The 27176-nt window shown below is 38.0% G+C and overlaps 2 protein-coding genes across 7 annotated transcripts in view; one reads left to right on the top strand and one right to left on the bottom strand.

Annotated features, from left to right (window-relative positions):
- Positions 1-15124, bottom strand: part of LOC101739423 (RNA-binding protein 26) — a 36765-nt gene extending 21641 nt beyond the window's left edge. For all 6 annotated transcript variants that reach the window (XM_012694313.4, XM_012694315.4, XM_012694314.4 and 3 more), the window contains exons 1-12: positions 14874-15124; positions 11784-11902; positions 11296-11427; positions 4718-4800; positions 3973-4044; positions 3284-3384; positions 3041-3121; positions 2605-2748; positions 2089-2207; positions 1514-1624; positions 960-1053; positions 615-709 (exon numbers count right to left, since the gene is read on the bottom strand). In XM_012694313.4, coding sequence (XP_012549767.2) covers positions 615-709; positions 960-1053; positions 1514-1624; positions 2089-2207; positions 2605-2748; positions 3041-3121; positions 3284-3384; positions 3973-4044; positions 4718-4800; positions 11296-11427; positions 11784-11902; positions 14874-14932 — 1210 coding nt within the window. In that variant the 5' untranslated portion in view covers positions 14933-15124. The remainder of the gene's footprint in view (positions 1-614; positions 710-959; positions 1054-1513; positions 1625-2088; positions 2208-2604; positions 2749-3040; positions 3122-3283; positions 3385-3972; positions 4045-4717; positions 4801-11295; positions 11428-11783; positions 11903-14873) is intronic.
- Positions 15125-18563: 3439 nt separating this feature from the next.
- LOC101738903 (acetyl-CoA carboxylase) overlaps positions 18564-27176 on the top strand; it is a 113290-nt gene continuing 104677 nt past the window's right edge. Inside the window, exon 1 of the mRNA XM_012694320.4 lies at positions 18564-18910. Coding sequence (XP_012549774.2) covers positions 18793-18910 — 118 coding nt within the window. The 5' untranslated portion in view covers positions 18564-18792. The remainder of the gene's footprint in view (positions 18911-27176) is intronic.

Genomic DNA, 27176 nt, shown 5'->3' with positions numbered 1-27176 from the left:
CTCCATAGCTCATTGAGCGCTTTAATGTCTCTATTGCACTAGAATAAATTTTCTCCTAATAAGAGCTCCTCATGTCCGACGGTCGGTACCTTTAACTGATCGGATAGTAGAATCGATCGATCTTATTCCTCCCACCGTACCTGCAACCACCTGTCGTTCAAGATTACCCCTCATCTTTCCTGGCTATGGTTCAAAGAATTTTTGAGGCAGATGCTGTTTTAATTTTGAGTTTCGCGAGTATAAATGCTCTTGAGAGCAGAAAAACTTTGACTAGTGGGCAAATCAGAATGTTTAATCACTTCCATGGTGCAAGTACACAGGGATAATAATTGTAAGCTGCACAAGCTCACCACATGTAGTAGTAAGTTATGGAGTTAAGGTGATTCTTTCAACAAAAGTCTATATCGAGCAGACAGTAATCTGTATAAGATTTGTGGGAGGGGGCCAGATGGGTAGCTCAAGTGTAACTGGACTGGCAAACTAGCGTGCAAGGTGTTTAGACTGTCAGAGATAGCTCCCGATGGTTATTTAGATTTAGTTGTGGCAGTACAGGCGCAGATTCCCGTATGCATATTTGCTTATTGGTACCAGAAAGATATATTTTTCAAACTCACCTAATCTATTGTAGTCGAAGGGTTTCTTGTTGGGAGCGGGATGTCTAGGTCGGGGCGGGAGCATACCCGCCATTGGTGGAGCTTCATGTCTTACTCTAGACAAACAAATGATTATATTGTGGAATTATGGTTCGTAAAACTAAATCTACATTTGAAAAATTTTCTTTTATGAAGATATATAGTTTTTCTGTCTTTCTTTTTGCAACAGATGTTTGTATATGTGTAGTTAATACACCAATTGTAATTTTAAATGTGCCTAAAGTTGATATGGAGCCTTTGGCCATGTAGTTATTTGTATAAACAATCCAGTATTGTCTACAACTGTGACATGTTTCGTATGCGTACCTTGGTATGGGTATGAGCTCCCGCGGCGGGTGCGGCGGTGGGTACCCGGGGAAGGCTCCCCCGCACCAGATGTCCGGGGCCAGGGGGTTGTATTCTGTGAAAACAGTCACAAAAATGAATTTTACAGATTAGACGAAAATTTATGTATTTTTAATAATGATTTGATATCTAAATTATGGTTACAATAATTTCAAGGAAAGATCAATTATCATTTTAAATTGGGCTAAAACTTTCTGGTGATCTGTTCTACTACAACTACTTTCAGCTATGCCCACTGTTGGACAGAGGCTTCCCCAAGCTTGCCATAACAATCTTATTAAGATTTTCATTAAAACTATTCTTTTAAGTGTGCGATGTGACGAGTTACTCTCATTAGTATAGACTACAAGAAAATTTGCAAGCTCATACTTGGCTACCTTTTCTTGCGCAGATCTGACACGAAAGGAAAGGACAAGATTGATTGAGGTCATGGATCCTCTCTCTAGGAGCGTCACATTGCTTTAATCGGATGAACGTTACACTGATCTCAGTGATAGTGAAGCATGAAATCTTACCAGGCACGTGAGCGGGCAGCATGACCCTGGACAAAGCGGCGTCTTCCAGCACCAGCGGGTCGGCGCCATGGTCCCATGAGCAGAGGTCTCCTCGCATGCAGTATCCTTTCTCTGAAAGAAACAACAAGTTATTATCCTTGACTTGCACCAACAAAAGATGTAACTTTCTTAGCCAACCATATCAAGATATATACGTAGCATTTGTCCAATTTGTATTTTGAGTAATAATGAGTCATGCCCAATATGGGTTAATACCACTGCTCAGTTCGCCATATCTGCACATTTGTGCCACAAATTATTATGGGCTAAATATCTCAAACCAGATGGCTATATAGTCTTTTTGTATGGTGGTACCTTCATCACCTTCGATAAGCCACTGCGTACAGTTAAGATAGATGCAGTGGAACGTCGCACCAATAACTTAATAAAGAATTACAATGTTTATCTAAGTTTCTACAATGATGACATTTGAACTTATTCTTGCATAAAATATTTATTCGCTTAAAACTGCAGCCGTTTGTTTATCTTTTGCATAACGCCAGCCTTCGATTCCCCGTGCTTGTCGAGGTACTTACCATCGAAATCTCTACATCTCCGCTTGTAGCCGTCTTTATGGTCTAGCCTCGTATCCGGTATGGGCGATAGTGAACCTCGGGATCTATCGCGAGATCTCTCCCGGGACCTATCGCGAGACCTGTTCGAAATACACATTATTTATTACCTAATTTATTAATAAATATCTAACTATTTTAAATTAATTTCAAGATTAACAATATTATCAGAGATTATCTTATGAAAGAATGAAAAAGGTTAGGAAACTTAAGTTAGAACTTACTTATGTCTTTATCTTTGAAAATAGAAAATCTCATATTAATTGCTGCTTTTAACATGCTATGTTTATCTTAGTAGGTATGTTCGTATGTAACGAGATCTCTGAAAGTCATTTTCCATCGACCTCAAAACGTCCAGTTAACTTGAAAATTTGCAAAAGCTACAAGGACATATGACGATGCAATAATTTCATAACCTCTCTCTAATATTCTAATTTCGATTTTAAACTACACATACAATTTCCAATAACATTAACTAACCTATCCCGGTCTCTTGATCTTGAGATCGTATCTCTGTGTTCTCTATCTCTCGATATTCTATCTCTTTCTATTTCACGCACCACGCGCAGTCTGTCCCTCTCTCTGTCGTGGTCCCTGTCGCGGGTCAGCACTGGGGACCTTGATCTGTTTATAAACAAGAATACATATATGTTACATTTTCACACGGACATCAACACTCAAGATATTCTGAGTTGCTACAGCGATATTAATTTCGCCTTGATTATTTTGTTATTCGTCTATTGGAACGTGGTCGTTTATTTAAAACTTGTCGAACTTATCAAGTCTAGAAGTATCTTAGTATATTGTACAATTCGTAAAGTTGTAATTATTTGGTTGTAAAATTGCATAGAATACAAAGAATTTAGAATTAAATTTTTCTTTCTGTTTAGGCTTTCTTGATTACACAGGTACATACCTAGACCTGCTAGCTCTGTCTGCTGGAGGTGGACTTCTGTTTCTATACCTTCGAGGAGAAGGAGACCTTGAGGGTCGGACCCTGTAGAAACAATAGTCGTCGTTATGGTAGTCTAAAACTGTAGTGTTTGAGAATAGCCCAGGATTAGTACATAGCTGTAGAAGACTGTGTCTATAGTAGTGTAGTATGAGACTAGAGGCTAGATTTAGGTCGGATCAATGTCTGTTTGTTGTGGGTACATACCGTTTACCATCATGCTCGTTTTCCCTGAGGTGTCTTCGAGGACGGTTTCTTCTCTCCCACGACCGAGATCGACGTCTTCGACGATCATCTTTGTCACGTAGCTAAAAATGAAGAACTTGTCTTTCATTTTCTTTATTTCCAGGGTTTCCTTAGTTTTTTATTTACTTTAATTTTTGTATTAATCAATATTAAGCAAATATATACAGAAGTACAGATGTGCGGTACAGTGCTCAATGATATTTACCGCGCCATTGCAGCCGTGGAGCGGACTATGTCATTTTTATTGCAAAGTTGGATGAACGAGCTTACAGCCCTTCTGTGGTTGAGTTGTCATCACATCAAAAAATACCACAAGCCATCTTAATATACGAAGGCGAAGCTCAAGAGTTTCTCTAAGTGATAAGACGATCCTATCGTAGAGATCAGAGTATAGGAACGTTCTGACGGCAGATTCCATGAGAACATGTGTCACAACTTAATGTTTCAGCCTAATTGGTCATTAAACGTAATTATTAGTTTGTTTGAATTAATATTCCTTAATGATAATAAATAAGGTTGAGTAAATGATTGTTTGCACTGTTCCAATCCACACAAACCAGTGTTTACTGAACTACTGAGAAACGGGAAATGATTCACAGAATGCATTAGTAGGGAGGGAAACTGAAGTTTCTCTCGGCTCGTGTACGTACAGAATCAGCGCGCCTCTCTCTTCTCCGCGGAGGTTGGTATACAGGCTCCTCCAGCAGCTCAGTCGGCAGAACCTGTATTACAAATGCACAATTATTGACATTTTAGAATTGCATCACACATTTTATTCAGGGACTACTGACTGATTTTATTCAGTGGTGTTAGTCAATTTGAGAGTCCTCCATATATTAATGCAAAATGAGTTGAAAACATTTTTTTCCCTAATTATTCCAGTAACCTCGAGGGGTTATTCTTGATTCACCGAGCTAGTATGTGAGCTCACGGGGCTCAAACCGGAAGTGTTGCTAGCACTAGCCCTAGCAAGAGCAGTGCTTCGCAGAGTCTACCACTGGATCGGAAACGTGACCCACTGAGAAGATCCGGCGAGAAGCTCAGTGGGCTGTGTCTATGGGCTAATTTACTCGCCGATACATTCGTCGCAAGCGACCAGTGCGGCGCGGACGGTGAACTGGGGTGACCGGTTAAAAACATGAGGTAATTTCTACTGCATTGTAAAAATATAATGTATCATCAATTAAAGTATTTTCGGATTTCGATTGATTATTAATGTTCATCTATATTGGCAATGTTACAGGCACAGCCAAATTGCGATCTACCTTCAAGAACTTACAATCCTGTGAACCATATAATGGTAGGCTATGTTAATATATTTATGTACTACTATTTATTTGAGGAATTGAGAGTAATCCTTTCTAAACAATTTAACATCTTTAATACTGATGATACCTTTACGAGTGTCTGCTCGGTCGGAGGCGCAGCCCTAGGTACGACCACGCGGTGCCGGAGTGGAGGAGCAGGCCCATTGGTAGCTGTAATGAAAATAAACAATCTTAGGAACGTTTCCTATCATTGATTCCGTACATGAAAAATAAATAAAGTTAAATATTGTATAATAATCGGCACGAGTCTTGAGCTGTCGACAAAAGAGTGAGGGGCCGTCTACGCATCGTGCACTTAGGGTCATAATAAATGGTTTACTCATTTAATATATTTTTTTTATAATATAATTAAATTAACTTCGTTCAATTTGGGATTTTTACTAAGTATTAGTAACTTTATAATACAATAGTTTGGTCAAGGGTTTTGCTCGTCTTATATTAAAAAATAATCTTATTTGGATAAATACTTACCAAAAATAATATAAATTAAATGAGGTTTATGATGTTGCCAGATGAATTAAAATAACTGATGTCTGAGTAAACAGGAACTTTATTCGTTCATGTAACAAATTATACAAAACACACGGATATGTAGATATGAAGGTAAACGTACAATTCCTAAGGGTGGTTCTTGGAACGGGCTGCGGGGCTACCGCGTTCCTTAACCTCCTAGCTGATGCTTTTTCTGAGGGCTGCGGGGCTACCGCTCAGATTAAACTTGGGCAGACGAGTGGACTGCGGGGCTATCGCACTCGTTGCCGTCTAGCTATCGAATGTCATAACTGGCGTGCTGCGGCCTCTTAAATAGCGATCGTTGACGTCGTAGTGGGGTGGCGATGCGTAGATTACTCGTGGTTATCGTTGTGTGAGTGAGCGCGTCACAGTGCAGCGTTGTAGGTAAAATGTAGCATTGCTATATCCTCCCCCTCTGGTACTCTAAAGTCGTCTCGACAGAGTATCAGCACCTTAGGTTTTACGTGGTCGTCCTCGACGACGTATTGGATAAGTCGGCTGAACTATGCTATCAGCTCTCTTCTCAAATTTTGTTATTGCAGAGGAGTGGTATTTCCCAATTGATATATCTGGTGAATCTGGGTGTGCAACATCATAGGTAGAAGTACCGTGTTTCTTCATTATCACATAAGGACCATCTTGCTTTGGTGCAAATTTGGCAGAAAATTGCTTGTTAAGATTACTAATAGGATGGGATTCTATTAAGACTAGGTCTCCAACTTTATGTCCTGGGTCTGGTCTTCTCTTATTATTTGATTTATGACAAGCTTCATCCATGTTGATCTCTGCATTTTCTCTTGCTAGTTTCAAATCCTGGGCTAGTTGTTTTAGCTTAGGTGTGATTTCTGCCAGAAAATTTTCAGATGCTACTATCGAACTAAGGTCATGAGTCAATTCGTACGGTGTCCGTAATTCTCTTCCAAACGTTAAGTAGGCTGGTGAAAAGCATGTAGATCGACAACGAGCTGTATTCATTGCAAATCGTATAGCTGGAAGTGTTGACGGCCACAAATTGTGTTTGTCTTTAACCATTATAGCTATTTGTGTTTTCATGTCTCTATTCTTTCTTTCAACTACATTTGGTTCAGGATGATATACTGGAGTGAAAACTTGTTGGATTTCTAAGCAGTATGTAAGTTTTTGCATTACTGCCGATATAAACTGTACTCCATTATCACAAACAATTTTTCGTGGTAATCCGTATCGGAGAAATATTTCATTTAGCAAAATCAAAGCGCAGCTTTCACCTGTAGCTTCTCTCAACGGAAACATTTCAACCCATCGTGAAGCCATGTCTTCTATTATAAATATCCATTTTTCACCAGAAAGGCCTTTTGGTAACGGACCAAACAAGTCTACTGATAATACTTCAAACCTCTGGGTATTTGGAGTAGATTGATATAAACCTGCTGGTTTCTGATTTGAAGGTTTATATTTCTGACATTCTTCACACGTTTTCACGTATTTTATGACATCTTTTCGTTGCCCTTTCCAATAAAATTTATTTATGATTCGCTGAAGAGTTCTTTCTGCTCCCATATGTCCAGCAGTGTGTGAAACGCTTTAAGGACGTTAGTTATTTCGTGAGAAGGGACTACTAATTTTGCATTTTCGTCGTCTTGTTCTGGAGTGTAAAGATACAAAACACCTTTATGTAGTATATATCCTTTTTTAACATATTCAGCATAGTTTATGGAATGTCCTCCTTCTTCTAAAGTTTCAATTATATTTTTTAGAACTTCATCTTTTAATTGTTCGTCTGTTAAATGTTTTTCATTAGGTTTCGGCATCTCGAGATCTATACGACAAATGGTACAATCTTCATCATGATCCTGACATGGTGGTCGAGATAGTGTGTCGGCCACGACATTAGTTCGTCCTGGAGAATACTTAATTTGGAAATCATAGGGTTGTAACTGGAGTGCCCAACGTGGTAGACGACCCGTTGGAGTTTTTAGGTTCATTAACCACTTCAGCGGTTGGTGATCTGTTATAGTCACAAATTTTGTTCCTTCTATGTATCCTCGGAACTTTGAAATAGCCCAAACTATGGCTAATGCTTCTTTCTCAGTTACAGTGTAATTGCATTCAGCTGTATTCAGGAGTCTACTTGCGTATTCTACTGGGTGTTCTTCTTCTCCCTCCCCCTGCACTAAAGCTGCTCCTATAGCATACTGGCTTGCATCTGTTTTAATTGTGAAAGGTAAATTAGTGTTAGCTTGTCTTAAGACTGGGGCAGTCGTCAAGGCGAGCTTTAATTTGTCGAAAGCTTCTTGTTGTTTTGACTCCCATTTCCAACTTACTTTCTTCTTTGTTAGATTGGTTAAAGGTTGTGCAATTTGTGCAAAATTTCTTATGAATCTTCGATACCATGACGCAGTTTGGAGAAACGACATTAATTGTTTCATTGTTTTGGGTTTGTTGAGTTTCATAATTGCTGATACCTTTTCTGGGTCAGACTTTATTCCCTCAGGTACAATAATATGTCCTAGGTATTTTATTTCTGTGCACCCAAATTTACATTTGTTTCTGTTAGCTCTGAGATTGTACTCACGTAGCTTATTAAATATTTCTCGCAGATTCTCTACATGCTCTTTAAAGGAGTATGCTCTTGTTATGCAATCATCTAAGTATGCTAGTGTGTACTTTGTCTTTAAGCCTTGTATAAATTTATCCATTAGCCTTTGAAAAGTTGCTGGAGCATTTCGTAATCCAAATGGCATTCTTTTAAAACGAAAATTTCCAAACGGTGATATAAAGCTTGTTTTGTCTTGATCGTCTGGATCTACCACTATTTGATAGTATCCTGATTGTAAGTCGAGTGTAGACATATATGGCAACCCCTTTGCTTGATGAAGCAGGTCATCAATACGTGGTAATGGATACCTATCTGGTTTTGTGATTTCATTTAGTTTTCTATAGTCTATGCAAACTCGAACGTCGTTATCCCCTTTTGGTACTAGAATAACGGGTGCTGCCCATGGTGAATCACTCTCTTCGATTATATCATTACTAATCATTTCATCAAGTTTTTCCCTAAGTTGTGTTTGTCGAGCTGGTGACAATCTGTAGGGCTTAACACTAATAGGCGGATGTGTTCCCGTGTCTATTCTATGTACTGCGAACGGTGTGGGATTTCCGTTTTTATTAAATATGTCCCTATATTCATGAAGTAGATCATTAAATACTACTCGTTCTTCATTTGTGAATACAGAGCCTTCGTGTGGTTTCAAATAAATGTCCAAAGAATACATGTTTATAAGATTTATTGGTAAATAAGTAATGCGAGGATCAACACAAGATGCTGCATCGGCTGGTTCACGTGGTCGCACTGGTCGTGGCGGTGTGTCCAATTTTACCAATGCATAACGGGCCCTCTTGGTTGGGATGGGACTGATATCACCGTGATTACTGTGAAGTGGTGAAGGAGTATTTTTCATTGGTGAAAGCATCTTTAACTCCTTTGCGTATTTTAGGAAATCGCTCAAACCCGCTTCACCGTTGTCAATCTTGCAAGGTCTCTCATTAAAGGTCAGCGATCTAGCTGCCTTTAACGGAACTATGTCGCTTGACAATCTTATAAACTGAAATTTTTCTTTTGTGTCATCCAAGAAGTACCACACTCGTTGGGGTAAATTTAGAACAATTCCAAACTTCTCCAAGAAATCTATACCCAGCAGGGTTCTGTTGTCTTCTGCTTCTGGCATTGCAGAAAATGTGATAGGTAAAAGTCGTCCTCCTACCACAACATCCACTGTAGCAGTTAGTAGCTTCGTTATTCGTTTGGTACCATCAGCGAGGATGACGTCAGCTGGCTTTTCGTCAAATTTAGTACCTTGACATACTAGTGTCTTGTACAAATGTGTACCTGCCATACTAGTTCTAGCTGCGGTATCAATGTGTGCGTAGCCATGTTCGCCTTTCACGTTGATTTCAATGGTTGGTATTTTGGCATTATTAATGGTAGTTTGTAGTGCGTAAAATGAAACTGGTTTTGGCGGCGTTTCATTGTTTTTACACGTTTTGCAGTTGCTGCGAAATACCCCCGGTGCTCCACAACCATAACAGCTTATCTGTACAATTTCGCTTGAGGACATATTTTTTCCTATTGCTTCCTCTGACAATCTTTTACGGCAAACTTCTTGAAGATGGCCTTTCTTGCCACAGTACGAACATCTTTTCGGCTGCTTCCTCTCAATACCCGTGCGCAGGCTAGTTTCTGCAATTTCTTCGGCTTCTTTGGCAAGGTTTTCAATATGTCGACCTCGTTCCAATAGCTCTGAGAACGATTTGATCTCATAGCGAGGAATTTCTTTTTTGAAGCGGATATTGAGGAGTCCGTATACGAAATCCAGTTCCTCTTCTTCCTTGTGCCTTTTTGCTGGAAGATGCGATAGCAAGGCACGTTTGTCACAAACGAATGCATCAATAGTTTCGTTTGTTTGCTTCTTCGCAAACAATTCCAGATAAACTTCATGCGGTTGCATTTTTGGGGCAAATGCACTTCTGATCGCGTCTAAAGCTTGATTCCACTTTTTTATCTCACCTTTGACGCCACTCCACCACGTAGCTGCTTGTCCTGTTAGTAACAACGTTAATCCTTCGAGAGCGTCTTCGTCGGTGATTTTTTCAATTTTCTTGTAGATAGTAATATTTGTGATAAACTCTTCCACTTTATTATGATTTCTTTCTCCGTCGTACCTTTTTGTGCAACGAGCGAAACTGCTTTTGTGTTGGCTACCTTCGTTTGTAATTGACAACTTGTTAATGAGTGTCGTGAATTGCTCCTGCGTCATAACCATCAATTCAGGTTTTTCTTCTGACATTTTGTGTGGGTAGATTACAATTCTTCCAAATCCAATTTATTGAGGGTAGATCCTTGGTAGATTTTTTTTTTGCCGTTGGGCGCCAATATGATGTTGCCAGATGAATTAAAATAACTGATGTCTGAGTAAACAGGAACTTTATTCGTTCATGTAACAAATTATACAAAACACACGGATATGTAGATATGAAGGTAAACGTACAATTCCTAAGGGTGGTTCTTGGAACGGGCTGCGGGGCTACCGCGTTCCTTAACCTCCTAGCTGATGCTTTTTCTGAGGGCTGCGGGGCTACCGCTCAGATTAAACTTGGGCAGACGAGTGGACTGCGGGGCTATCGCACTCGTTGCCGTCTAGCTATCGAATGTCATAACTGGCGTGCTGCGGCCTCTTAAATAGCGATCGTTGACGTCGTAGTGGGGTGGCGATGCGTAGATTACTCGTGGTTATCGTTGTGTGAGTGAGCGCGTCACAGTGCAGCGTTGTAGGTAAAATGTAGCATTGCTATAGGTTGTTAAAAAAAATGTGTGGCTAATAAAATTGGACCAAAGTGTAGTTTGCTGCAGTGATACGCAAGCACAACATAGGGAACTAATCACAGCTGACGGCATGTAACGCGACGCGGGAAGATCCAATCGCGTAATCAACATGGCTGGCGCCACCCTTTGCCTCGTTCCCGCAAACAGACCCAAAAATGGACTTCTACACATGTCAAGGTCAGAGCTCAAGACTCGTGCCGATTATTATACATATTTGCCGTTGGAGTGCATTTAAAGCAATTAGCGCGAGCACAATAAGTGAGTGTCATGTCAAGATCCTGTTACCCCTCTCACAGATCAAGCTTTGGGGTGATATGTTCATTATATAATTATTTTACAATTACAATCATCAGTTTCAAAGTCTCTGACATAATTATTTAACGCTTCTTAATGCTTTTTAACACTTAAACAGATATGTTAATAATTATGTTCTAAGACAAGCTATTTTTGGGTGCCTTGTTGTTTAAGCAATTCACTATTTTGACTGTAGGTTGATATCAATTATATACCAAACATGTCATATAAAATAATTATTCATTGTATATTAGATTGATTAAACAAATGCAAATACATATATTACAGCTTAACATTTGTTATAAAATGTATGTACATTTTAGTGCCTTCAATAAATATGATTGCGATAAATTTGAACTTCGAATTTATACATGAAACCCCAAATAAGTGTATTTGCATGTTTTTCAAGTAAAATTATAACTATCGTAACAGATCCTTAACTAAAATTACTAAAATTAAAATGTTACGTATTTTACCATGGTTCTCCAACTGGGGTTCTTTCTCAGGTTCTGGTAGTGGAGGAGTAGGCTTCTCTGGCTCCCGACTATGTTTCAGATACTCTTGTTTCTCAAGGGAACCAAACAGCATTTCAACAAATGGTTTGGTTTCTACATTAGAGAATAAGAATTATAAAACTGTTCTTAATGTGTTTAACATAATTTATAAGGAGTTAATAATAATAATAATAATAAAGTAATGTTTTTTTACACAGCATTAAATAACATGATTGTTTTTTTTTAAATGACTTAAGTACTACTATATAAATGAGTGTCTTAGGCATGATGTGGGAGGAGCTAGAACAGACTGCCAAAGACTGATGTAAATGGAATGATTTGATTAGAGCCCTACACCCCAGCAGAGGGTTATTACCCTTTCCTTCTTATTGGAAGGAAGTAAGGAAAGAAAGAAGAAGAATATAAATGTGGTATTTTGATCATTCATTGATTGAATTAATTCATCATACCCTGCTGGAGAAACACATCGAGTTGATCCATCATCACCTCACGGAGCTCGTCCACGGGTTTGTCCTTCTTGACAAGAGCGTAAACATACTTGGCGAGGGCTGCTGGATCTGCATCACAACTGTAACATAAAGATATACTGTGTTAAGCAAAAGCCTTTACACATTCCAGTTTGGTTGTTGTCAGTTCAGACTTTAGAATCAATTTATTTTACTACTATTTACAAAAAACAAATCAGTAATGTCATTGTGTCAAGTATTGATTCCAATTATTGCAGAAGAATAAAATAAAAACAGAAAAAATAATTATAACTAGAATGTAAAGTTTTAAATTATCATTAATGCAGTCAGGTAGAAATAAGATCAACCAAAAGGTCTACCTGGTCAGGCCCAGTTGGTTACCGAAACCAGTAAAACACACAACATGACTGACAGTCTGACACCACCTATTTTGAGACATAAATCAGCTCCATCGCATTGTATAATGGCTGTATGCTGTTTAAATTACATTGTATTATGGCTTCAGAGCAGGATTATGGTATCTAATCTAAGGCTTAAAATAGCTTCACTACTGTCTATTACACTCTTATTTTAAATTTCACTATAGTGATGTCTGTTTGTACTTGAAATTAAACATGTATAGATACTTTAATTAGTAATTTTATTTATTCTAGTACATTACTTTTGTTTTACTTTGTCACCATAACCTGACTTCCAAACTTTGTGTGAGCAGACTGTTAAAACATCAATAATTCCTAGCTGGGTACCGTAAATTACAATATAACAACAATAATAAATTATAAATTGTGTCTTTTTTATTCTTTTCTGTATGGAAACAATTATTTTCCAAATTTTATTGAAATTTTTTAGAGCTGCAGCTTGGTACACAACGAGAAAGGTTTCAGAATGTTTTTTTGTATTCTAAATTTACCATAACAGATAAAAAAAAAACAAAAAGCTGAACACCCCAACTAGAAAACCTCTCTTTCAACTACATTATGCATCATCCTAAATTGTGTCCAACTATTTGTGATTAGTTTTACGTTTTAAACTGAATAAATAATAAAAACGTTACTTCTTTGGTACTGAGATATTAATATCTATTTTTGGTCAAACTAATGCACCATGTGAAATTAACATGTGTGAATCATAGCAAAGCGAGGTTTATTTTTAGTGTTTCACTAAGACAAACAGCTAACTTTAACAGTTGTGTGGGAGCCATCTAAAATTATACCTTGTAATTGTTTTATTGGAAATAGATTTCAGACTATTTATTTCACTACATCTGTTGATCTACCTAGGTGGTGGCACCAAGATGTGGATGCCGCCAAAGTAAGGCTTACGTCTGTTTTATTATGTAAAGAAGTTGATTATATTCTATACTTCTTCATGATAGGTAGAATGTGATTCCTATATACATAGCAAGAATGTAAACGGCCGTCTGGTGTAGTGGTAAGTGACATGGTCACTACACAAGGGGGTTGCGGGTTCGAATCCCGCCAAGGGAAGATATTTGTATGATAAATATAAAACGTCTTTCCAGGGTTATGGGTGTATATTAAATATATGTATGTGTATAATAAAAATATTATATTTATTTCCGTTATCTGGTACTTGTAACACAAGTTCTTTACGAACTTAGCACGGGACCAGTTAACGTGGCGAGATAGTTAGTAAAAATTAAAAAAAAAAAATGTAAATCCTATAGTTGTATGGAACATTGTGTACTTAGCACATTTGTCCTGATTTGTGCGTGCATGGCTTAATTACAAGCCAAATTTTGTACTTGTTGTTATTTATTGTGTATCTTTTCTTTTTTAACTTGCAATGTGTATTGTGCGCCTAATAAATAAATAAAATAAAATAATGTGATGCATTGGAATAAAAACTGCACAGGTACATATGAATTGCTTAATATAGGAGCACTTTTGAGAAGTTTCGAAGTTTGAAAAACACAAAGTTTCACATGCGTTCATTAACTTAAAAACTAAAAATAATATAAGTAAGTAATTACGTTTGAGAATTAAAAATATAATGCTACATACAACAAATCATAGTAAGTTCTTTCAGAAGAATGTTTTCAAAGTTGTTGTATTTTGTCATTTTAAAATAGTATTGTAGAATTGCCTAATTGTTTGAAAAATCTTTTGGTATGTGCTTTTTAATAGCACTTTTTTTCTTTCAAATACAAACACATGTCACCATTAGTGCTAATTTGGGTTAGAAGAGATTTTACATTTAAACATTAACTTTTGGTTTACATATTTTGGGAAAAAGGAATTTGCCAATTTTGAATTGCAATTCTATTTATGGGTCACTCTTTCATGCGGTTCGGTTTAAAAATCTCAATTTCAGACTAAAGCAATTTTCTATTTTTACATCTTTCACCCTCCTTAGTAACATGTTTTATTTTAATTATTAAAATGTTCCTCCCGGAACTGATTTTTATGGGTCACATGTCCGTCCACAAGTAAATGAACTTACTGATTACAATTTACTTTTGAATACTACTATTGGTAACTTAAATTATTATTATAATTTTGGCTGTAACGTAACCGTTCTCGAAGGCGAAATGGGGATAATTTTGGAAAAAAATTGTTTACTAAGTTAACAGAAAGTACTTATTTTTTTGTATAATGATATTTCGTGAGCTCACACATGTAACGAAGGTGGTCTAGTATTGTTTGGTTCTGTTAAAAATGTGCACGCTACAGTGTTTACATAATTTTTTTATTGGAAAAATAGTGATATAGACAAATCAGTGAGCAAAATCTAGTTTTATAAAGGAATTTAGCGACTTTTAACACATGTATTACTAGATGCTGTAACGGCGAAATCAATGTTTGATGGAAAAATTCACCTTGGCAACAAGTCTGAAAACCGTATCTACATGTGAAATTGACAACCACTTCGACTTCGCGCCCACCCCAAGCGTAATTTGACACCTAAGTCACGTGATCAGTTCAAGCAAATACAAACTTATATGCAAAATCACGTATTTTACGGCTGTAAAAATGAAAATATGACTTGGAAATCGTTAAATATGCAAAATTACAAAATAAATAAGTCGAAAATATGGCATCGTGTACTCACAGTGGTTCCAATATGGACGTCAACCACGATTTGAAAGCGTCCGGATTTTCTATTAACATATCGGAAAAACTAAAAAAATCAACAATACTTTTATTTGTAATAATCCATTCAAAAGTGCACTTGATCACTTAAATATCTAATTAATTGTTTATAATATTATCGAAAATTAGTTTTCTAATATAAATTACGTCTGCACGTAGTTATCACACTTCACAATTTTTTTTGCCTAAAAAGTGTTACTAGACATCAAACTTCTGATTCCGGGGAACTGTCGTGTAACATTCTAGAAATATTTGCGATATTTTTTTATCTTAATTCCGGAAAAAAAAATTCATTCCTTTTTTAAGCTAACTTTTTTCACGTTAAGCTAATTATTATTAAATAAAAGTATATATATTTGTATAATGTATTATAATATAAAGTAAGCTTAAGTATGTGAGTATATATATATATGTGTGTGTGTGTGTGTGTGTGTGTGTGTGTGTGTATTTGTATGTATGTATATTGTTTTGAATCTTGTAATTTGTATATATTATTATACGTAATGTTTACTGTATGCACTAGGTTTGTGTTCCTCATTCTTCTTTCCTTTTGCGGGCCTACAGGAAGAGATTTCAACATGAAATAAGTAATGCCCTTGTACTCTGTATCCTTATTGTCGTGTTTCTTCTAACGGCTGTGTGTACAAAATATATTAAATAAATATTAAATGAAATATTGTTATTTAATTCACTTCTTCTTCTTCTTCGTCGCTTTATTCATTGCTGAAGGTCGTGTCCCTGAAACTTGACCGTGGCCGTCTCGTAGGCTGTTTCCATCTCGTCCGGTCACTTTAGTGAAACAAATTAGCTTGATTTTTTAATAGTCTATTTAGATGAGATAATTTTTGTACTCAATGATAAAACAATAGATTTTTTAATACAAACAATTTGATAAATTATATTTTCAGTGATAATTTATTTTTGTAAGCTTGTAGCTTTGTAAGCCTAATAGATCTTCGGGTTTAAGCATGGAACAATTATAGCTTCAACAAATCATTTAATGATCGTCAAAGAGCACAATTGTGGTACCTAGATCCGAAAAAAATCCATAGAGATTTGAGGTTTTAGTAAATTCTTGCCACCATATTGAGACGACCACAAAAAAAAACTTAATCCACTACACCGAAAAAAATAACAATATGTCAAATTTGAAATTATAAAGTAACCCACTTGGCGATAATGTCTAGCAAGAAATATTGGCGAGAGAAATAAAAATCTACAAAAACGCAACATGGTGTACCTAATTCAAATTAGTTCAGGAACTGAGAGTTCCAAATATTAAAAAAAATCTGGAAACCTTTCCTTTTGTTAAGTATGACAACCCATTTATTGCCAAAAGATAGTTGCCAGGAATATTTTAGTATTACCTTATAGTAAGTGTAGTAACTACTAAATCGAATACTACTAAAGTTGTTTAACTTCGTTTTTAGTATTTTTTTCGAGCCGTGCATTTAAATAAAACTATTTTAACGGTTTAATCTTAAGGTTTATTAATATTATGATTTTTCTGACGTTTTGAATACCTTATAATTTTTGTGGTCATGAAAGACGGTCAGTCGAAACATTAGAAATAACATGACAAAGATGAATGCGAGATTATGTTTTTTGTTTTCTATTTTTTTTTCAATGGACATTAAAATTCGTTATTGTTTATCTGTACGTTCCCATGTATTGTTCCAATATTGTCGCTTAATGCTTAAATAAAATTAACGATTTATAATGAACTTGTTTTGAACTTGTTGAAGAAGAAACATCAAAGCATCAAAATTTTAAGTTGTCATAACCTAAACCAAAAAGAAAGAAAAAAAAACGCTTACTGTACACATATCGATCGTTGTGGCTATAGTGTGCTTAGTGCGAGTTTTTTAACGTTTTATCGTTCTCGATAGCGTAAAAGCGAAATCAATTTTTTTTATTGTATACAGTTAGAACAATGCCCCTAGCGGTAAATCCCCAAAGCCAGATACCATATTTTATGTAGATATATATACTTCAGCCCAGTGATGGATTTACGCCTAGGCGCGTAAAGCCTAGGCTGAGGGCGGCATGATTTGAGGGATGCAAAGTTTTTGAAATGCCAAAATTTGAATCGCAAAATATTTAAAGACTCCTTTGAAAATGAGGCAAGATTATTTTTGATAAAAAAAAATATTTAGTTATTTTAAATCTATATATATAAATTAATTGCTGTTCGTTAGTCTCGCTAAAACTCGAGAACGGCTGGACCGATTTAGCTAATTTTGGTCTTGAATTATTGGTGGAAGTCCAGATAAGGTTTAAATGGTAGATAAATATGAAAATGCTCGGAATTAAAAAAAAATGTTTTTCCTTTGATGTGTCTGTCCCCCGTCGGGCAGATTTCTTTTGTGTAAGTTTATTTTATACAAAACTTTATGTCTTTTATTTATCGATTGAGGCACTACGAAGTCTGCCGGGTCAGCTAGTTTAAAATAAAAATATTGGATAAAAATTAATAAAATTTATTCTGACATTAAGGGTGGCGCTCCACGTATGGCGAGATAAATAGGGCCTAGGGCGGTATGAAGCCTAAATCCATAGACATAGATTATACACTTAATATATTTGAGACTTAAATCCATCACTGCTTCAGACGTAAACATGAACAACATCCACGATTAATATTTTTTATTAAATATTATAAATATACATGTTATAAGCATACATGTAAAAAAATTGCTTGGTTTTCAACAGACACAAAAAAACGAAGATCTTCTAAAAGTTTTGGAATTTTTTTGTTCCACTAATATTTTAATTACCTAGAAGTTTTAATTAGTTGCAGAAAACAACTTAATGATGGTGAGAATGCAGTAATTCATTGTAATTCTCAAATGTCTTACACAAAGTCTTAAAAAAAAGGTTTTATTTCGAAACTTATTACTCGTAGGCTCATAATGTGTTAGTATATTATATTGACTTTACAACTATGTATGTTAATAAATATTTATTTTAAATTAAAGTATATCAAATATGTACGACCCTCTCTTTAAATTTATTTTCTAGTAATGACAGCTTTAAATTATACCTACCAGAAATAGCTATGTTTGATGGCATGTTTATTATAGGCCCTAACTCTACCAAATTTCTTCCTAAATGTTTATTACGGTTGTTTCTTTTGGCGCGTTTGAGAAAATAGATCAAATTTGAGGTCGCCTAATGTAAGTATTATTTATGAGAAAATTTGATTAGATTATACATCTAATCTACTGTCGATAATTCCTTACGCCAAAGAAATATAACGTATTGTACTGTGTACATACACCCACGTTTATCTCACGTAATGTTTTCCGTAATTTTGAACTACGCCGTGCCAAATAATCTACTAATTTTTCCCTTCAGAATGCTAGCAAGCAGCGCTGTAGCTAATTTGTAAAAATGCGTGTTTCATTCCCTGAACTAAACTATTTTTAGACATTCTTTCTGTCAAGGAGCCATTATCTCTCGATAACGTATCTTCGAGTTCACGGGTCAACGACGTATTTACAATTCAGCTTAAAATGTAGCTTCAAACAGCTGCATTTATAAAGCAAGTAATATCTACGTTTAATACAAAGCGCTGCGCTGTTTAGCAGCGGTTTGATACACGGTACTTCTATCAAATCCTATCGCATTGAAAAAGTTAAACCGCGCGAATGTTTATTATAATATAAAGTTGAATCGTGGTTCGTGTAGTGAGTTGTGCGTGCCAGTGATGAACTATTGAATTTGGTGATGTAATAAGGTAACATTAATGTCAATTGGAGTGTATTGTTGGGCGAATCAAATCGCGAACGGACGTCGGGTGATTCGCTGCGGTGGACTATTCGGGCGGGAAATGGCGCGCACGTTTTAATATTTTTCAAAACGTCCGGTTACGCTAAATGCTAGTGGAATATTGTGAAAGCTTTTTATTCTCTTTAATAGCGTCGGTAATCAGTGTTGTCACGTTTTGTTATATATTTTTTGAATACGTTTGGAAATTAATCGAAGCAAACACGGGTAAGTTTTGATTTGTATTTTTTTCTTTCAGTTTTTAAATGTAAATGTTTTTTTTTATTGCCATTGTAAGCAGATTAGAATACGGGCCACATGATGATGAGTTGTTACTGTCAAGGACATCACTAATACCAGAGGCACAACCTGCCTGTCATTGAGTACTCTCGCTAACCTCGTTTGAAGAAGGAGTCTCATAGTACTCAGGAAACACCATAGAGGGAAGTTCGTTCTAAAGCCGGATGGCACCTGGTAAGAACGATATCTGGAAACGCACTGTGGATTAAGGTGGCGGTTCTAAGTGGTATGGATGAACTCTATTCCGGTGGCGGGCGCTGCGATGGTAAAAACGAGAGGTCATCTCTAAACGACTAACTCGGTGATGCGGTAGTTAGCGGCCCTGATTATTGCGCCTTTGATCGTGGGTTTGATTCCCACATCGGACAAACATTATTTTTTTATATATTTTTCTTTTGAGTAATATAGAGAGAATATTCTTTATTTTAACCAAAAAAAAACATTGCGGAACATTAAATACAAAAAAAAGTACAATTGGCTGTCTTATCGCTAAGAGCGATTTCTTCCAGACAACCATCAGCTGGAAAAGAATCGTTTGGAAACTAATTACACGCGGTGTACCAATCAATTGAAATGCATGTACATACACACACACAAACAAGGTTCGGTTTCGGTTTGAAGGGTGGGGGCAGCCGTTGTAACTATACTTGAGACCTTAGAATTTATATCTCAAGGTGGGTGGCGCATTTACGTCGTAGATGTATATGGGCTCCAGTAACCACTTAACACCAGGTGGGCTGTGAGGTCATCCACCCATCTGGGCAATAAAAAAAAACCACCTTTAGGTACATACAAATCAAGATAATAAAAGCGTACCAAAATAGAACACTATACATAAACTCGAATGTGGTTATGAATACGGTACGTTTATTACCATTATTGTATAATTCCTCAGAGAACCGAAGCCTCTCCCTAGACCCAGAGAGGCTTTGATTAATCTGTGAGACGTAATCATAATAACAAGTCAAATCGCGACCCGTTTAATGTATTCATAGCACCGGTTTTTAAACTACGTCAGTATAGTAATAAATTTGGTAGGTTTTTTTTTTGTTTATTTGTTGGAGATTTCTTAAGCACTTTACCTTTGAAGTTGTGGCGGCAGCCCATACAAGACAAGATATTGGACAGTTGCCTGAAAGATTGCTTACGACATTTTCAAGATGAGCTTGCATATATACACGTTCCGAATAACAAAATTTAGACCGTCGCGTCGGTCTACCGAGCAATATCACCCGCTCGGTGGAAGATCTTCCTTATGTCGTTAAACCTATAAAGTGATCGTGGTCGAAAAGATAAGACGCCGCATTCCTATCGAGCGATGCGATGGTGCCAGTGTTCGAATCCCGCATGGAGGTAAAAATTTTTCTATAATATTGAAATTCGTAATTAGCTAGTGTTCAAAAATGACTTCCACGGTGAAGGAATAACACCGTGAACAAAATTTCGAACCTGAAAAAATGAAGTTTGCGTGATTACTATGGGGGTAGGACGTCTTGTGAGTCCGCACGGGTAGGTACCACCGCCATGCCTATTTCTGCTGTGATGCAGTAATGCCTTTTGGCTTGAAGAGTCGGGCAACCGTTGCACTGTAAAACACATATACCTAGTCCAAACATAAGTTCCGTGACAAATGAATATGCATTTTTTTATAAATGTAGTTATGTAATATTATCAAAATTTATACCTACATATTATTATTTATTAAAATTTCAGCAAAAAATAAACACAAAAATCTATTTGAAATGGTCACCTTTGGCTTTTATACAGGCCTTTAATCTGTTTGGCCACGAATCTATGGATTTACGCACTGTTTCCAAGGGAAATTTCGCCACTGCTTGCCCCAAAGATTTTTTAAGAGACTGAATGTCGCCGTGTCGTATAGAGCAGGCCATGTCCTCTAAAACTGATCATAATTTGAAGTCTAAAGGGTTGAGTCTGGGCTAGATGAGGGCTAGTCTTTAACTCTTATAAAGTCCGGAACGTTGGTTTCAAGACAGGCTTGGGTAGTTCGTGCCTTGTGACCAGGTGCAGAGTTCTGCTGGAAAGTCCACGGTATATTTTAAAAAGTGTACTGCTGAGAGGTTTCGCAACATGATCCAAGACTGTATCTTGATACACTTTGGCTGAAGTTTTATTTATTTATTTATTTATAACTTCTTATACTATAAAGTATAAAGGCGGACTTAATGCCATAGGCATTCTCTAACAGTCTACCTTAGGGGAGTGCAGAGATGAAGCTTGGTGGGTGTAGTGTGAAGGTGATATTACTGAAACATAATAATATGTGTATATATAACATACATAATATTTATAGATACAAATACTCGTACTTAAATAAATACATATACATAAATATATACATATACGTATCATAAATATATACATATAAAAACATATATAAACAAATATTATCAATTAGATGACTCTGCTAACTCTCTGAGAAACAGTTCTCGAACCTTCGTCTTAAACGCTTCACGTGTAGTGGCCGACCTTATTTTGAGTGGGAGCGCATTCCATAGAAGAATAGACTGAATAGTGAATGAAGAGTGTAAAAAGTCAGAACAATGTGGAGGACAGCGAAGAAGAAGATTGTGAGATGAACGAAGATTTCGGCTGTGGTCAGACCCTAAGTATTGAAAGGAAGTAGTTAAATAAGCAGGTGGATTTGGGGAGTGCAACAAAGAGTAAAGAGTACTGAGAGCACGCAAGCTACGGCGTTGACGAATGGGGAGCCATTTGAGTTGGGAGCGATAAAAAGATACGTGATCGTATTTCCGAAGATTATAAATAAATCGAATGCAGTTATTGAGAAGCCGGTTAAATTTATTGAGTAGATCTGCATTCAGGTCAAAATAGCACACATCACCATAGTCGATCATGGGGAAGACCAAAGTTTGAACAAGCATTGTCTTGGTCTCGCGCGGAAGGAAATTCTTCAGGCGGTAAAGCATACGGAGTGTAAGTGTAACTCGCTGACACACGGAGATGACTTGGGCTCGCCAACTCAGACTGGAGTCAATAAGTAGGCCTAGGTCCTTTACAACTGAACACCAGTTGATGGTTGAGCCATCATATATAACCGATGGGACATATGCCATATCCAACCGATATAACAAGCGTTGACTTCCAACAATACCTAGTCAGGTCATAAATTCTGTCACATGTTTAATGTAAAATAATTGAAACAAGTTTATTCATTATGTAACCATTCATATACCAAAATGAACTTAACAAAACATAGATTCTTATGACACTAAAGTTTATTCAAAATGAAATCCGTGATTTTGAATACAGGCCTTCAATCTGCGCGGCCAGTCGTCTATCGTAGCACGAACGAGGTCCATGTCAATATCGGCGGCTGCCTTAATCAAGGATGTCTTGAGTGACTCCAAATTGGGATGAGGCTTTGAGCACGCCTTTTCCTCCAAGTGTTGCCATATCTTGTAATCTAACGGATTCAAATCTGGACTGGAGGAGGGCCAGTCTTCGTGCCGGATGAAGTCGATTTCACGCGCCGCCAGCCAGTCTTGTGTGCTCTTCGCTCTATGAGCTGGCGCCGAATCTTATTGGAATACCCAGTGCCTGTTATTGAACATGGTATGAGAAACAGGTTCCACAAGGTTCGTCAGGACTGTATTTTGATACACAACTGCATTCGTTTTTACACCTTTCTCACAAAAATGTACCTCTTTTAAGCCCCAATAAGAAACTCCCAACCATACCATGAGCGAGGATGGAAAATGACCTCGTTGGACACGCGGAATACGGTTGCTCGCTTCTTCACTACTGTGTGCGTACACCTTATTATTTTGTTTGTTGTAGCTCTCTTCTACGGTAAAAATTTTTTCATCCGAAAAAAGAATTTCCCGATATTTTTTTCCCGCGTACCGCTTCAACAAATCGCGGCATCTCTTCAGTCTCAGGTCCATTACGGCCTGGCCACGGGGATCGGCGGTGCGAACAGCGAAGCGGTGGGCGAGGCGACCATTCGCGCAGCACCGTTTGCAGGCCACGGGTACTCACGTTCGCCGCCGCGACTAGTAAGGAAGTCCGACAGCGAAATGTCTATATCGAAATTATCTCGATATTGCTTACAAATTAATAGTTTTTTGGTTCAGGACCTATTATTTGGAAAAGATTGTGAAGTACATGATTTGAATAAGAATCGGAGTATACCTATAGATGGAGAATTCCACAAGAAGTACGAGAAATACTTTGGGTGGCTAGACTTCCAAATAGCTGGTCTAGCTAGTATTTCAGCTATTTTATTTTTTTATTGCTTAGATGGGTGGACGAGCTCACAGCCCACCTTGTGTTAAGTGGTTACTGGAGCCCATAGACATCCACAACGTAAATGCGCCACCCACCTTGAGATATAAGTTCTAAGGTCTCAAGTATAGTTATAATGGCTGCCTCACCCTTCAAACCGAAACGCATTACTACTTCACGGCAGAAATAGGCAGGGTGGTAGTACCCACCCGTGTAGACTCACAAGAGGTCCTACCACCAGTAATTACGCAAATTATTATTTTGAAGATTTCATTTTTATCACACGATGTTATTCCTTCACCGTGGAAATCAATCGTGAACGTTGAGTGTTGTTGAGTACGTATTTCATTACAAAAATTGGTACCCGCCTGATATTCGAACACCGGTGCATCGCTCAACACGATTGCACCGGACGTCCGTTACGGCCTGGCCACGGGGATCGGCGGTGCGAACAGCGAAGCGGTGGGCGAGGCGACCATTCGCGCAGCACCGTTTGCAGGCCACGGGTACTCACGTTCGCCGCCGCGACTAGTAAGGAAGTCCGACAGCGAAATGTCTATATCGAAATTATCTCGATATTGCTTACAAATTAATAGTTTTTTGGTTCAGGACCTATTATTTGGAAAAGATTGTGAAGTACATGATTTGAATAAGAATCGGAGTATACCTATAGATGGAGAATTCCACAAGAAGTACGAGAAATACTTTGGGTGGCTAGACTTCCAAATAGCTGGTGTAGCTAGTATTTCAGCTATTTTATTTTTTTATTGCTTAGATGGGTGGACGAGCTCACAGCCCACCTTGTGTTAAGTGGTTACTGGAGCCCATAGACATCCACAACGTAAATGCGCCACCCACCTTGAGATATAAGTTCTAAGGTCTCAAGTATAGTTATAATGGCTGCCTCACCCTTCAAACCGAAACGCATTACTACTTCACGGTAGAAATAGGCAGGGTGGTAGTACCCACCCGTGTAGACTCACAAGAGGTCCTACCACCAGTAATTACGCAAATTATTATTTTGAAGATTTCATTTTTATCACACGATGTTATTCCTTCACCGTGGAAATCAATCGTGAACGTTGAGTGTTGTTGAGTACGTATTTCATTACAAAAATTGGTACCCGCCTGATATTCGAACACCGGTGCATCGCTCAACACGATTGCACCGGACGTCCGTTAGGCCACGACGACTTTAAAAATATAAAATAAAAAATAAATAAAAAATATAAAAATTTCGGCGTTAATTTTTCGCGGCGAAAACAACTAAACTCATTTAATCACTGCACTATTCGCCGCGACTACCGCTCGACTCCGTGGCTCGCGCCGTCCGTATTCATGCATTTGTTTTGCTCGCCCGCCGCATCGCGCCATTCGCTCGGTACATTTCGCCGGTCGCTTCGCCGGTCGCCGGTGCGCGTGGCTTGTTAGGTACATTTCTATGCGCTTGTTTTAGTCGCTAGACGCTTCGCCGTTCGCACCGCGCGAATATTCGCATCGGCGAATGTCCCGTGGCCAGGCTGTTAGGCCACGACGACTTTAAAAATATAAAATAAAAAATAAATAAAAAATATAAAAATTTCGGCGTTAATTTTTCGCGGCGAAAACAACTAAACTCATTTAATCACTGCACTATTCGCCGCGACTACCACTCGACTCCGTGGCTCGCGCCGTCCGTATTCATGCATTTGTTTTGCTCGCCCGCCGCATCGCGCGATTCGCTCGGTACATTTCGCCGGTCGCTTCGCCGGTCGCCGGTGCGCGTGGCTTGTTAGGTACATTTCTATGCGCTTGTTTTAGTCGCTAGACGCTTCGCCGTTCGCACCGCGCGAATATTCGCATCGGCGAATGTCCCGTGGCCAGGCTGTTAGACGAGCATTCAAACGATGTCCTGTTTTTCTTCGATATGCCCGAAGCCCTAAGTCTTCATTTAGCACCCTTTTCACCGTGGTTGTGCTTAACCCCATCTGAAGGGCCAACATTTTTTGCTTACGTTTGGGATTTCTTTGAATTCGCCCCTTCACAGCTTTTATCACTGCTGGAGTCCTAACAGACCGAGGGCGACCACTTCTTGACCTGTCATCTACACTAGAGTCTTCATTGTATCGTTTGATGGTACGATAAACGAATCTTTTGGTTATATTCAAATTTTTCAGTATGTTAAAAATTTGAATTGGCGCGTAACCGCAACGATGCAACGCAATAACTGCAACACGGTCTTCTTTAAGCGTCCACTCCATATTTAAAAATGAGTAAAAATTCTAACAGTATACATTTTTATTTTCATGAACAATTCGAAATTCGAATTCAATAAACTTTTTTGTGGCCAGCATTCTAAAAGAAAAGTTTTTACTGTGTGACAATACTTATGACCTGACTAGGTAATAGCCTGACATTTGGCGGGATTCACGCTTATGCCGAAACTGTCAGACCAGGATTTAATGTAGGACAGGTCGTTATTTATTTTTCCAACTGCCGAAGACACACTATCGACTCCAGCCTGAGCATAAAGCTGCAAATCATCGGCATATAGATGGTACGCACATTGAAGATTTTCGGTAATGAGATTAATAAAAATTTAAAATAGTAGAGGAGAAAGAATGCCGCCTTGAGGAACGCCAGAGTGCAGATCACACCAACTAGACGAAGACTCGTTGATGTGTATCAACTTTATTTCTGTGGAAATGTACTTTTGGGACTCCTTGATAAGACACGCCCCACCAAACCATCACTAACGCAGGATAATGACCACGTTGTACCTTTCCGACCACTTGAGCAGCTTCTTTAGTACTTGGCGAACGTCAAATGACAAACCGTTTCTTTAGTTACAATTCACGCAAGAGGGAGATTAACTTTGGTGAGTGGAGGTAAGGAGAACTGTCAAGGGGGTGAGGGAGGGACAATTAGAATTAGTGTCTAGCTATAGGCATTGAATTAAACCTCAAAAGCCCACCAAAACAACGTTAGAATAGCAAATAGTATGTAGGAATTTATGACAAAGGGAAGATCTTCCACCGAGCGGCTGATATTGCTCGGTAGAACGACGGCCCGAATGTTGTTGTTCGGAACTTGTTTAAATGCGAGCTTATCTTGAAAATGTCGTAAGCGAGATTCAGGCATCTGTCAAATATCTTGCGTTGTATGATGGCTACCCGCCACAAGTACAATATAACTGTAGCAGTTATGAACGGAGCGTAGCGTGCTAACTTGAATATAATTTTGGCGCAAGCTTTGATGACATCACTTCGTAAGACAGCGACATTCTAACCCTAAGAGTTCGACGTGCGAACTGGCCCAAAGACATAAACCACTGAGTTTCTCGCCGCATCTTCTCAGCGGCTCGCGATTTCGGGTGGTAGATTCAGCGAAGCGCTAGCCAAATTCAGTGTTAGCAATTCTTTCACGCTGAGCCCGTGAGCTTACCTACCGGTCCGCGCGTAGTTGGAATAGCCCCTTAGGTTACCAACAAAAAAGTCAGAATGCATAAAGTTTGAGCAATTACCGACCCGAACAATCTTTAAAAGGGACTTTAACATAAATTCAAATGATTATCGATTCAGAATTCTTATGTGATTTTTAACACAGTCCGTCACCACGTTTTTTATTTATTTTGGCCCTCGTAGGCATACATACGACCATACGTCCCAACCGATGGTGAGTAGTTACCGTCACTCATGGACTTCAGTAATGCCAGGGACAGAACCAAGCCGCTGCCTGAGGAAAAATGTATAGAATTCGAAAGGTTGGAAACGATATTTTTAATATTATTCTTTCCTACCTGTTCTAGTAACCTGGAGGGGCTATACTAGGTTTATCTAACGCGTAGGCGAGCTCACGATTCTCATCCTGCCGAATTTGCCAATACTAGTCATAGCAAGAGCTTTCGCTTTGAGAAGATCCGACGAGAAACTCAGTGGCCTATGTC

Source organism: Bombyx mori, chromosome 23 (genome assembly GCF_030269925.1).
Source record: "Bombyx mori chromosome 23, ASM3026992v2".
Taxonomy (NCBI): Eukaryota; Metazoa; Arthropoda; class Insecta; order Lepidoptera; family Bombycidae; genus Bombyx; species Bombyx mori.
The sequence above is the reverse complement of the archived record's forward strand: the minus strand, read 5'-3'. Positions and strand labels throughout refer to the sequence as shown.